Below are 13,508 nucleotides of genomic sequence, written 5' to 3' on the forward strand. Positions count from 1 at the left end.
AAAAAAAAAGGCCCGCCGCTCACCACACACTTAGCACCCAAGACGGCTGCGGACTGCGCAGCTTTGGCCCGCGCCCCTCCCAGAAGCCACTCAGTCCCCGCCCCCAGCACCACTCAGTCCCCGCCCCCAGCACCACCCCCCCCGCCCCCACGACCGCTCCGCAGTTCCGGGCTTCCTACTTCCTACAACTACTAGGCTCGTTCGCCCCTCCCTCCCTGCAAGCCCCTCACCTGGCCTCCGAGCTACCCAAGTGAAAGGGGAAAGGAGTGAGAAAGGGTGGCAGAGGAGCTAGTTGCCGGAAGTCGTCCCCTTTGACCCCGGAAGTTCCCTCTGCTACTGGAGGCGCAGTTCCGGTTAGGCGGCAGAGTTTGTTTACGTTGCTCTCAGATCTAGGGGTTGCATACCCCAGCTCAGCCTCCATAATGGGGAAATCCTTCGCCAATTTCATGTGCAAGAAGGACTTTCATCCTGCTTCCAAATCCAACATCAAAAAAGTGAGTACGGTGAGCAGGCCCTTGGCGCCTGTGTTCCTAGGACCTCCTGGAGGTCAGAGTGGTGGTGTGAATGGGATCCCTGGGACAGCCGCCTTTGCTCCATGCCTAAAGCCCTGGCGTTCTTGTCCCTCGCCGCTGGCCCTCGAGGTTTATTTTACATCAGCCAGGGAGAAGGCGGCTCCGTCTGCTCTTTCGGCTCTGTCAGCTAGAATGTAAAGAGTCGAGATATGAAGACTGGTGACAGGGTTACTGGTTACTTCCCTCAGCAGATTCGAATCTCAGAGATCACGGCTTCTGAGCTCTGCTATCCCATGCAAAAAAAGACTAGATAGATCTGAAAAGGAAAGGAAAGTCACACCTTGCTTCCTCTTTTTATCCCACCTTACCTTGTAGCATCTGGTGACCTCTGAGCTGTGACTTTTTAAATGACCACTTACAGGTGTACAAAAAAAGTATGCTGAATATTACAGCAGTGGAAAGCAGAATAGTGAAGTAGGATGTGTCTGAGGATTGAAACCTGACCTATATTCTGTTATTCCAGCACAGTCACTTTTAGCCTTGAGACCTTGCATAAAATATTTAATATCTCTCATCTTGAGTCTCCTAATCTGTAAATTAGGAATGATCTATATCAGTTGCCATGACTTGAAATTGTTATGAGGACAAAATAAGATGGTGTAGATAAAGACTTTCAAACACCACCTTGCTCTCTGCTTACTACATAGAGGGAGTGCACAATAAAATGTTAATTGGCCCCCACACACTGTTATCCTTAGACTATTCCTAAAATACAGGTGGTAACCAGAGTTTCATACTGCTTATTCTATATGCTTTCCTGAACAGTCACAGCCAATTTCAAAATTTTGACGACCCCTTTTTTTTACTCCTGACTCTCAGCTCTACACTGCCAGATCTTAAGCCCTAACTGAAGGCACTTGAACACAACTATGTAGTAGACAATTTCATCTTGATATCCTACAGGCATCTCAAACTCAACATATTTGAAATGGAACTTACCTTTATTCTAAATCTGCTCTTGTATTTATACCTCCTATTCTCATATCAGTAGGAAATGCAGATAGTAACACAACCCTCATCCAGTCATCCAGGCCAGAAATAAGATTCATCCTTTCCCATCACTGCTTTATCTAGTTGGCTAATAAATTCTATTGCTGTTACTTCTTAAGTATCTCTTGAATCCATCTCTCCTCCTTGTCACTACTATCTGCATCTTAGCTTAGACCCTTATTGTCTTTCACCTGCTGCTACTGCTAAGTCACATCAGTCATGTCCGACTCTGTGTGACCCCATAGACAGCAGCCCACCAGGCTCCTCCGTCCCTGGGATTTCCCAGGCAAGAACACTCGAGTGGGTTGCCATTGCCTTCTCCAATGCATGAAAGTGAAAAGTGAAAGTGAAGTCGCTCAGTTGTGTCCTACTCTTAGTGACCCAATGGACTGCAGCCCACCAGGCTCCTCCGTCCATGGGATTTTCCAGGCCAAGAGTACTGGAGTGGCTTGCCATTGCCTTAATTGTTGTATTTCCTAACTGATTTTTATGCTGCCAGTCTTGACCTCTCTCAAATCCATTCTCTACCGATCAGAATAATCATTTTTTTATTTAGCAGTTTTACTGAAGTATAATTCGCATACCATACACTCACTCACATAAAGTATAAAATTCAGTATTTTTTTAGTGTATTTATTAATTTTGTCATCACCAAAACAGTTGTGAAACATTTTCGTCACCCTCCCCAAAACCCATATCTACTAACAATCACTCTCCATTTGTCCTTAATCCTCCCCCTTCCCCAGCCTTAGCCAACAACTAATCTGCTTTCTATTTCTGTGAATTGGCCTATTCTGGACATTTCATATAAACTGAATCATGCAATATGGGTTTTTTTTGTGACTGGCTTCTTTCGCTTAGCATAATGTTTTCAGAGTTCATGCTGTATCATGTATCAGTATTACATTCCTTTTTATTGCTGAATAATTCCATGGTGTAGATATGGCACATTTTATTTATCCATTCATCATTTGATGAGTATTTGGGTTGCTTCCATAGGGTAGTCATTTTAAAGCACAAATTTGATTTCTTCAGCTCCTTATTAAAATACTCCAGAATTAAGTCCAGATAACCAGGCTCCAGTTTATTTTTCCTTCATCATCCCTTACTGCTATTCTCCCATCTTAGATTTTAAATTTTATTTATTTTTTAAATTTTGGCCCCACAGCATGCAGGATCTTAGTTCCCTGACCAGGGATCGTACCCATGCCCTCTGCAGTGGAAACACAGAGTCTTAACCACTAGCCTAGCAGGAAAGTCTCCAACCTTAGACTTTATGCTCCAGTAAAGTCAAACTACTCAATTCCTGTTTTACACTTTTGGATCTTTATCTGAGTTGTTCCCTCTGCCAGTGATATCTTACCCTATTTTTCCCTTGGCAAAATTTTAATGCGCTTCAAAATCCTGTTTAACACATTGGAGCTACTTGTGTAATAGGGTTACTTATTGCAGCTGCCTTTGTAATAACAGAAGATTGGAAATTTCTTAATATCCACCAGTACAGCAGGAGATTGGTTAAATAAATGATGGTGTAGCTTCACAAAGAAATGATACTCTTCAGCACCCTACCCTCCTGGAAAATAAAGCATTTTGTTTACTGATCTGGGAATGATCTCCATGGTATAGAACTTTATTTTATACATTTTCTCTGTTTATGTATGCTGTATTATATGTGCATACATATACATATGCATGCTGTATATGTTCAGTTCAGTTCAGTCACTCAGCTTTGTCCGACTCTATGCGACTCCATGAACCACAGCACGCCAGGCCTCCCTGTCCATCACCAACTCCCAGAGTTTACCCAAACTCATGCCCCTTGAGTCGGTGATGCCATCCAACCGTCTCATCCTCCGTTGTCCCCTTCTCTTCCTGCCCTCAATCTTTCCCAGCATCAGGGTCTTTTCAAATGAGTCAGCTTTTCACATCAGGTGGCCAAAGTATTGGATTTTCAGCTTCAACATCAGTCCTTCCAATGAACACCCAGGACTCATCTCCTTTAGGATGGACTGGTTGGATCTCCTTGCAGTCCAAGGGACTCTCAAGAGTCTTCTCCAACACCATAGTTCAAAAGCATCAATTCTTCGGCGCTCAGCTTTCTTTATAGTCCAACTCTCACATCCATACATGACCACTGGAAAAACCATAGTCTTGACTAGATGGACCTTTGCTGACAAAGTAATGTCTCTGCTTTTTAATATGCTGTCTAGGTTGGTGATAACTTTCCTTCCAAGGAGTAAGCGGCTTTTAATTTCATGGCTGCCATCACCATCTGTATATGTTCACCATTCATGAAAAGAGGGACCAAAAATGCATGTGTGTTTGTTTATATTATGTATGTATATTACGTGTGTGTCCATGTGAACATCCTTGGAAGGATATACAAGACAGGAATAATATTGGCTACATGTGAGTATAGTTCATGGGGTTCTCAAGGCGAGAATGCTGAAGTGATTTTGCCATTCCCTTCTCCAGTGGACATTTTGTCAGAATGTGAGTATAGATGTGTCATTTAAAAAATAAAGAGCTTCTAAAAACCAAAACTTGGCTATAAAGTATTCTATTATATCAGCCTTCTTCTCTGACCCCTAGAGTTAATCACTGTCTTGTTCTGTTTCCTTACGTTGAATGTATTCTGTTATCCATTTTTATTGTTACTGTTTTCCCCAGATGAGGATTTATTGGCGTAAATGCAACCATATAAAAACATAAGCTATGAAAAACACAATCACGATGTGCCCCCTTCCTGCACTGCCCAGACCCAAACATTGTTACTATTTATTTACACAATTCACTTCTTTTTTATTATAAAATATCTTAAACATCCAGAAAGGTTAGTATGGTTTTCTATTAGCAGATTCTGAGCCTTTTGTCGTCAAGAGTATATTTCACTACTTTTTATTTTAATCCATCATAAATATTCATGTATTTCAGCTCTTGGGCAAATGAGACTTGTAAAATAACTTTGTAAATCTAAAGCTTTAAATAAATGATAGTTATTGTTAGAAGTAGTATCTTAATCATTAGGAGGCTATTATTAATGTATTATTCGATCAGGCAATGACATCTTACATTTCTCTATTTCAACTGTTTGCATTTTGAGCTATAGTGAAAATTCCAAAGGTGCCTTTTACTGCCTATCCCAAGTGTAGACTTTTCTTCTGTAACATTACATTGGTAATGTTGTATTGGTTATGACATATATGTTATGTTAGTTACGAAGACAGTAGAAGAAATTTTAGGAACTTATACAAAAGGAATTTCCAGGAGAGTCCTTCTCTGAAGGATTCTCTTTTCATTTCTGTTTTTGCTTTTATCTCCATATTAATCCTTGTTGTCCACATCTCAGATTGTGGTCATAAAACCTACCTATCTGAGTACTATTAAATACTAATAACTACTCCTGTTTTGTGTCTAAAATTGAATAATGGCAGTCTTGTCCCCAGTCCTTCTCCCCACACTTATCTGCCCCATTATAATTATTAATTATTTTATCAATTTAAGTATTAAATGTTTATCAATGTAAGTGTTAAATATTTTCCCTTAAATTTACCTTCTTAAAACAGCTTGTGAGAAACAGTTTTGCCTCGCTATTTATGTTAAGGTTATCAAACACTTTATCCTTTACTTTAAAGAAGGTGGGAAGACAATGATATCTTTTAAACCTGGAGGTAACATGCTTAAATATCCTTGCATAAGCTGTGTGGGCTTTTTACGTTTACCACTTTTATGATTCTGAGAATATCACATAGGGACGCATTCAGCCTGTGGTGGTGGTGCCCTTGAGCAACTGCAGGATATCAGATGCATCTCTTGTTTCATCTGTTTCCTCTCTTGGTGGTTTAGTCGCTAAGTCATGTCCAGCTCTTGTGACCCCATAGACTGTAGCCTGCCAGGCTCCTCTGTCCAGGCAAGAATACTGGAGTGGGTTGCCATTTCCTTCTCCAGTTTTCTCTCTTGTTCCTTCCTTTTTTTCTACAACTATCTTTCATCTCCTTTCCTTTTTTTCTCCTCCTTGTCTTCCATTTTTCCTTTCTTGGGGTATCAGTAACACTCACTGGCATCCAACGATGTGCCCTGTGAGTTTTCTGGATTAGACATATTCCATGTAGAGAGATGGTCGTTCTTGTCTCTGAAACATCCGAGGGACTGAGGGCAAGAAGCTGTTGTACCCTGAGTGCTCAGGGTGGTTCTCAAGTTTGACATTCTTGACTGAAAGTTTAGCTCTTTTGAGTGATTATATTTTAGGACTTGCATCAAAGCATAAATTGGAATTTTCAACTCTTGTTTTGTGATTGTGGCTTTATGACCAAAATAGATACATTGTAAAGCATTTTATGTTTTATTATAAAAGAGAACAAACTTATTTAAGTTTTTACTTTACTAATTTAGGTTTGGATGGCAGAACAGAAAATATCATATGATAAGAAGAAACAAGAAGAGTTAATGCAACAGTATCTAAAAGAACAAGAATCATATGATAATAGGTAAGAAATTCCACTCTGCTGGTATTTTTTTAGAGTAATCGGTTACATGAGAATATCCTTTACTGAATCATATACTAGCTTTTTTTAACTGAATGCCTCAATGATAGGTCTACATTCCCTGTGATCTTTACTCTTACATTGATAGATGGGCACTTTTTCCAACCTTACCCATAATTCACATAAAATATAGATTGATGTGAATATACACTCCATATACAGTTAATAGAGATGTTCCAACTTACTCAAAACTTGGAAGAAAAATAAATGTCTATACTTGAACTACTGAGGCCTCATACGAAGATATTTCTTCAACATACACTGAAATAAAAAGATGCGCAAGATAGCTTCAAGAAGTAAAGTGTCTCTACCTGACCTGCATGTCATCGTTCTTTTAATAGGATAAGAGCTAGTTCCTCACTGGCTTACTGTAGAGTACAGTATCCACCCCTACCCCCAGCTATTGTCATTTTATGTTTGTATTTGCAGGTCTAACTCTGAAGCTGATCTCTTTTGGTTAATCAAACAAATAAATAGTGGTGCTTTTGATAAGTCATACTTTCTCTTCCAGTCAGTCCTGTATTTCATCAAAACATGGATCTTAAACAAAGTAATACTAAACTATTACCAAATACTCTCTATGAAATATAGTGTATTGAGAGCAAAATTAGAGAAATAAAACATTTTATTCAATTAAGTACTTTTCTTACTATTTAATTTGATTGACTTTTATTGAGTACCTACATCATGCGAGGCAGCAAATGAAATTGTAGTGACCTATAATATAAAAGTGTGATGCATAGCTTCTGTCTAGCCTCAAGAAAATACAATAATGGATATGTACATACATATAGTTCAAGCAGCCATGAAATGAAAAGACACTTACTCCTTGGAAGGAAAGTTATGATCAACCTAGATAACATATTCAAAAGCAGAGGCATTACTTTGCCAACAAAGGTCCGTCTAGTCAAGGCTATGGTTTTTCCAATAGTCATGTATGGATGTGAGAGTTGGACTGTGAAGAAAGCTGAGCGCCGAAGAATTGATGCTTTTGAACTGTGGTGTTGGAGAAGACTCTTGAGAGTCCCTTGGACTGCAAGGAAATCCAACCAGTCCGTTCTGAAGATCAGCCCTGAGATTTCTTTGGAAGGAATGATGCTAAAGCTGAAACTCCAGTACTTTGGCCACCTCATGCAAAGAGTTGACTCGTTGGAAAAGACTCTGATGCTGGGAGGGATTGGGGGCAGGAGGAGAAGGGGACAACAGAGGATGAGATGGCTGGATGGCATCACTGACTTGATGGACGTGAGTCTGGGTGAACTCCGGGAGTTGGTGATGGACAGGGAGGCCTGGCATACTGCGATTCATGGGGTCGCAAAGAGTCGGACACGACTGATCTGATCTGATAGTTCAAGGCTGAAAATAATAACTAATTGAAAATACACTGTTATAAAAACTGTGGCAGGCTAGCATAAGACAAAAATAATTCCATTTGGGATAACAAGGTAAGACTTTATGAAAGAGGTGAGGGAGAAGGGAGCGGCAAGGAGAAAAAGAAAGGTGACATTTGACATAGTTCAAAGCTGAACTCTGAGGAAGGATAAGGATTTAGAGCCATGGTTCTCAACTGAGGGCCATTATTGCCCCAGGAGATATGTGGCAACGTTTGGACACATTTTTTGACTGTCATAGCTCAGGGGTTGGGTGATAACAACATCTAGTGGTGGATTCTAGGGATGCTACAAAACAGCCTACAGTGTACACAAAGAATGGCCAAGTCCAAAATGTCAGTAGCACCGCTGTTGAAAAGCCATAATCTGCATCTAGTCAAAGCTTGTTAAAGATGAGCATGGTGGGAACGTGGAGAGTGTGTTAGGAAACAGCAATATAGTTGAGTTAGACCAATAAAGAGATCATGGATGCATGAAACAGGGCACTCAAACCCAGTGCACTGGGGCAACCCAGAGGGATGGGATGGGGAGGGAGGCTGGAGGGGGGTTCGGAACAGGGGGACATATGTACACTTGTGGCTGATTCATGTCAATTTGTGGCAAAAACCACAATCAGTTCAGTTCAGTTGCTCAGTCATGTCCGACTCTTTGCAACCCCATGAATTGCAGCACTCCAGGCCTCCCTGTCCATCACCATCTCCCGGAGTTCACTCAGACTCACATCCATCTAGTCAGTGATGCCATCCAGCCATCTCATCCTCTGTCGTCCCCTTCTCCTCCTGCCCCCAATCCCTCACAGCATCAGAGTCTTTTCCAATGAGTCAACTCTTCGCATGAGGTGGCCGAAGTACTGGCCATCATTCCTTCTAAAGCATCATTCCTTCCAAAGAACACCCAGGACTGATCTCCTTCAGAACGGACTGGTTGGATCTCCTTGCAGTCCAAGGGACTCTCAAGAGTCTTCTCCAACACCACAGTTCAAAAGCATCAATTCTTTGGTGCTCAGCTTTCTTCACAGTCCAAATCTCCCATCCATACATGACTACTGGAAAAACCATAGTCTTGACTAGACAGACCTTTGTTGGCAAAGTAATGTCTCTACTTTTTAATATGCTATCTAGGTTTGTCATAAGGTAATTAGCCTCCAATTAAAATAATTAATTAAAAGAGGTCGTGGAGGTGGGAATGTAAGAACCCATGCAAATATCTTGTTTCTCCCTGAATTTCACCCAGTAGTGTTATTATTCATTGATAGTTCTTGCCTGCATCAATTGTTACTGTGGTTTTCTAACAGTGATTTTCTGTTTCTCTAAATTCCTCTACGTTTTTTAATTTGAATTTCTCTGGAAAGAGGATTTTTCCCTTGCCCTCACTTATTGATTTAATCATTTATTCCTGTCATTATGAACTCAGATATTTACTTAATTGGTTATAATTCAATATGCATATACTTTTTTGCTCAAGTTTTGACCTTTGCCAGCTCTATCAGCTTGACTCCTATGTCCATTTAACATGTTCCATCCTTTTAAAAAATAAATAAATAAAACTACTTCATGACACTATAAGATTATCAAAAATTTGTCTTTTATTTTTCTCTGCTCCAGCGTTGGAATCAACCTGTTCCTTTTATTTGAGAAACATACTTTGAAACCTGGGTCTGGACACTAGGTTTGTTTGTTGCCTCTGGGTTTGGTGGTTTGAATTTACGAGTATATAAAAGCAAATTTATGAGTATTTGGAGTGATTCGCTACATTTTTCGTTTTTCCTTGTTCAAAAATGTTGTCTTTAATAGTTCCATTCTTTAGTATTCTATTTTTTCCCTTCTAAGTTTTTAAATGTCCTGGATATTTCTTAGTGTTTGTGGATATTGATCCACATGACAATCATATTTATTATTCTGAATGGATAAATAAAAGGATGTCAGAACATCTATACATTTCACTCTACTTAGAGTCAACAGCAAAAAAAAGAAAAAAGAAAAAACCTGTATAGGTTTTTGCTGCTGCTGAGTCACTTCAGTCATGTCCGACTCTATGCGACCCCATAGACGGCAGCCTATGAGGCTCCCCCGTCCCTGGGATTCTCCAGGCAAGAACACTGGAGTGGGTTGTCATTTCCTTCTCCAAGGCATGAAAGTGAAAAGTGAAAGTGAAGTCGCTCAGTCGTGTCCGACTCTTGAAGTTAAACCGTAAATACTAATATAGTGGCTTTTCCTTTTATTTTGTATACCTGTTGAGTTTTGCACAAAATGGAATTGATCTTCCGGTTTTGATTTTATATGATTTTTGTTTCAGTGTAAATGAAATGCTTTTTTGGAAGGGAATATATAAAGCATAAAATTTATTGTTTTATGTGCACAGTTCAGTGGCATTAATTATATTCATAGTGTTGTGTACCATCACCACTGTCTATTTCCAAAAATTTTTTTTCTTTACCCCAAGTAGAAACTCTGTTCCCCCTGCCTCTAGCCCCTGGTAAACACTATTCTTTCTGCCTCTATGAAATTTGTCTTTCCTAAGTACATCATGTGAGTGGAATTATATAATATTTGTCCTTTTGTGTCTGGCATACTTCACTTAGTATAACATACTCAAGAGTCATCCATATTGTAGCATGGATCAAGCTTATTTTTTATTATGGCTAAATAATATTCCATTGTTTGTACACACCACAGTTGTTCTACCCATTCAACCATAATGAACACTTGGATTGCTTCCATCTTTTGGCTGTTTTGAGTAATGGCATACCAGTATCTGTTCATCCCCCAACTTTCAGTTCCTTTGGGTATACACCTAGGAGCAGAACTGCTGGATCATCTGGGAGTTCTGTGTTTGACTATTGAAGAACCAGAAAACTGTTTTCCATAGGGCCTGCACCATTTTACAGTCCCACCAGTGATGCATAAGGGTTCCAATTTATCCACATCCTTGCTAACATTTGTTATTTTCCTTCTTTTTTTTTAATAACCATTCTCATGAGTGCAGCATGGTATCTCATGGTTTTGATTTACATTTCCCTGTAACTAGTGCTACTGAGCTTTTCATGTTATTGTGAAAAGCATGAAGCATGATATTGTGCTTCATGTTAATTTTTTAAATAGTGTCAATATAAGATATAATTTATGATCTTTAAAGTATATGTTGGCTTTTAGTATATTTAAAGTTTGGAGCCATCACCATAACCCATTTCAGAACATTTTCACCATCTGAAGAAGAAATCTTGTCCCCAATAGCGGTCACTTCCCGTTCCCACAACCTGGACTCCCAACTCCTCTCAGACCTAAGCAACCACTGACTTACTTGTCTCTGTAGGTTTACCTATTCTGGAAATGTCATATGAATGGCATCACACGATACGTGGCCTTTTGTGACGGGCTTCTTTCATACAGTACTGTGTTTTTGAAGTCCATCCATGTTGTAGCTGTGTCATCGGTTCATTCCCTTTCATTGCCGCATCATATCCCGGTGTAGAGATAGATCCTGTTGTGCTTTTGCCCTCTGCCTTACAGTTATTTGTAAACTCCAATGGAAATAGAGAGGACTTACAATTATGCAGGCTATACTTTGTGATAGCCTTTTCCGAATATAATAGGAAATTCTGTTTACTCTTTGGGTTTCTTCTCTTTAATCAGTACTTTACATAGATCTTATGAATTAAAGGCTTAACTTGATTATTCATTCGGCTTGTCGCAAAGCTATTTTTCTAAAAAGCACAGCATATCTCTAAACAGAACAACATTCTCTAAACACATATCTCTAAACAGAACATATCTCTAAACATCTCTGTAAACACAACAACAGTGTTCTCCAAACAGGGAACATTCAGTGTTGAAAAGAAATTATTAAAAAATGATTTTTAAGATGCAGTAGATAGTGAGTCCATCATAGTAATTAACTTGTTGTAGATTTTCTTTAAACTATTCTCTCTTCATTGGCCTTGCTAAAGAATTTTGTTTATTCTTATTGAGTTTGACTCCTGTAAGCTTTAATTGGATTTGACTTCCTAAAGAAATCCAGAGAGATTTATTTTTCTAAACTGATTCCTCACAATTAAGAAAAAATGTTGGCACTATTTAACTTAATTCCAAATATGTGTTGGCATATAGCATTTCAAGACATTTCAAAGTTTAAGAAAAGCATGTGAGGGTAAACATGGCATTTTCCCCTCATTTCAGTTGGGAGGGCTGGGTTCTTTAAAGTATTGAGAAGGTCTCAGAACTTAAAACCAGTTACTAAAGAGGCAGCACTGTTGGAATTTTCATTCATAAATTTCAGATGTCATTTAGTCAGAAGAGTAGTTTTGGAATTTTATCTCTAATAAAAACATTTTATCCTAATTCCCTTAGAATTTAGGGGAATGGAGGGACAGTTATTCTGTAGTTTTTTCCCTCCTACAAAAAAATTTGAAAACTTATCTCTTGTTTGATTTAGATTGCTCATGGGAGATGAACGTGTAAAGAATGGCCTTAATTTCATGTATGAGGCTCCACCAGGGGCTAAAAAAGGTACTTGCTTCATTTCCTCTAAGTCTTTGATGTGTTTGTGACTAAAGATTGAGAACTGTTATGACAGATATTTTTAGAAGTTGCTCTTCATCTTTTAAAATTAATACTATTCTATAAAATAATGTAAAATACTACAATCAATATAGTAGGATAAATACTAACAGTAATTCTCTAGTGTAATAATAATTTCATGATGTGTTCTTCAGGGAGGAAAATAAAATCTCAGCATCACCAGAAGTATATTTATTCTTTTATAATTTGTGTCTTTAGTCCTTCTTGCTGAGTATATTTGTAAATAGAAGGCATAATATTCACTGTCAATGAAAAATATAGAAGTTTAAAGATTAGAAATTAATCTTTTATTAAGATTAGTAAAATACTGCCTCTTATTCGGTACTGTTTTTTATCCTACAGTGATTTGAATTTTATCTTGTGAAAGAAGAAAAAAGTCAAAGCAATACATTCTTACAAGTTAAAATTAAATATCGTGATACCATAGTGTAGTATATAATAGCAGACTTTCATGTTGAAGTTTTTAACTTGACCTACCTTTTTTCCTCCCATATTTTTGATATGCAATCAAGAAAACAAAGAGGTAAAGTACTGTTTTCTATGTTTCGATTTATTTGCAATAGATTGAAATTTTAATGAAATACTGAAAGACTTTAATGAATGTTTTTAGAAAGAAGAAACAGAAGGAGAGACCGAATACAAATTTGAATGGCAGAAAGGGGCCCCACGAGAAAAGTAAGAACTGGTTTTTTTTTAAAGATAAAATATGTATCATTAATTTTATCTGGTGTGTGTGTGTGTGTTAGTTGCTTAGTCGTGTCCAACTCTTTGCAACCCCGTAGACCACAGCCCACCAGGCCCCTCTGTCCATGGTGTTCTCCATGCAAGAACACTGGAGTGGGTTGCCATTTCCTTCTCCAAAAGGAACTATAGAAAGAAAGAAAGAAAGTGAAGTTGCTCAGTCGTGTCCGACTCTTTGCAACCCCATAGACTGTAGCCTATCAGGCTCCTCCATCCATGGAATTTTCCAGGCAAGGGTACTGGAGTGGGGTTCCATGGCCTTCTCCAGTTTTATCTGATATCCCATCCTATGTTGCTTTTTATTCACCAGAGAAAGCAATTAATGTGAAAAGTTATTTTTAATGATTTGTCTTATGTAGCTAATTTGCTTGATCATAGTCTTTAGCTTTATTTTTGTCATTTTTTTAAAATCACAGATTATCAGACTGGATGCTTGATAATAAAGTGGTGTTTGGAAATACTAAATAGATTTTATGGTTCTGTTTATTTACTAAAGTTGTATGTTTCATAATTTACTTAGAACTGTAAGACTATTTTTAATTATTATTTTTCTTAATATTGTTTGTACATTTTCTCTCTGTAATAGATATGCCAAAGATGACATGAACATCAGAGATCAGCCCTTTGGTATTCAGGCAAGTGACGCATTTATTCTGTAAGAATAATTTTTTCAAAATAAGTACTTCTTTATAT

At 38.4% G+C, this 13,508-nt stretch overlaps 2 protein-coding genes across 2 annotated transcripts in view; one reads left to right on the forward strand and one right to left on the reverse strand.

Moving 5' to 3' along the window:
- Positions 1 to 308, reverse strand: part of SCRN3 (secernin 3) — a 32,321-nt gene extending 32,013 nt beyond the window's left edge. Inside the window, exon 1 of the mRNA XM_010859811.1 lies at positions 231 to 308. The gene's annotated coding sequence lies outside the window, so the exon portion shown is untranslated. The remainder of the gene's footprint in view (positions 1 to 230) is intronic.
- A 16-nt stretch (positions 309 to 324) lies between these two features.
- CIR1 (corepressor interacting with RBPJ, 1) overlaps positions 325 to 13,508 on the forward strand; it is a 42,329-nt gene continuing 29,145 nt past the window's right edge. Inside the window, exons 1-6 of the mRNA XM_010859810.1 lie at positions 325 to 494; positions 5,955 to 6,049; positions 11,929 to 12,002; positions 12,587 to 12,597; positions 12,685 to 12,749; positions 13,402 to 13,450. Of these exons, the coding sequence (XP_010858112.1) occupies positions 423 to 494; positions 5,955 to 6,049; positions 11,929 to 12,002; positions 12,587 to 12,597; positions 12,685 to 12,749; positions 13,402 to 13,450 (366 nt within the window). The 5' untranslated portion in view covers positions 325 to 422. The remainder of the gene's footprint in view (positions 495 to 5,954; positions 6,050 to 11,928; positions 12,003 to 12,586; positions 12,598 to 12,684; positions 12,750 to 13,401; positions 13,451 to 13,508) is intronic.

The sequence above is a fragment of the Bison bison genome, unplaced genomic scaffold, assembly GCF_000754665.1.
Source record: "Bison bison bison isolate TAMUID 2011002044 unplaced genomic scaffold, Bison_UMD1.0 scf7180017864460, whole genome shotgun sequence".
In the NCBI taxonomy this organism is placed as follows: domain Eukaryota; kingdom Metazoa; phylum Chordata; class Mammalia; order Artiodactyla; family Bovidae; genus Bison; species Bison bison.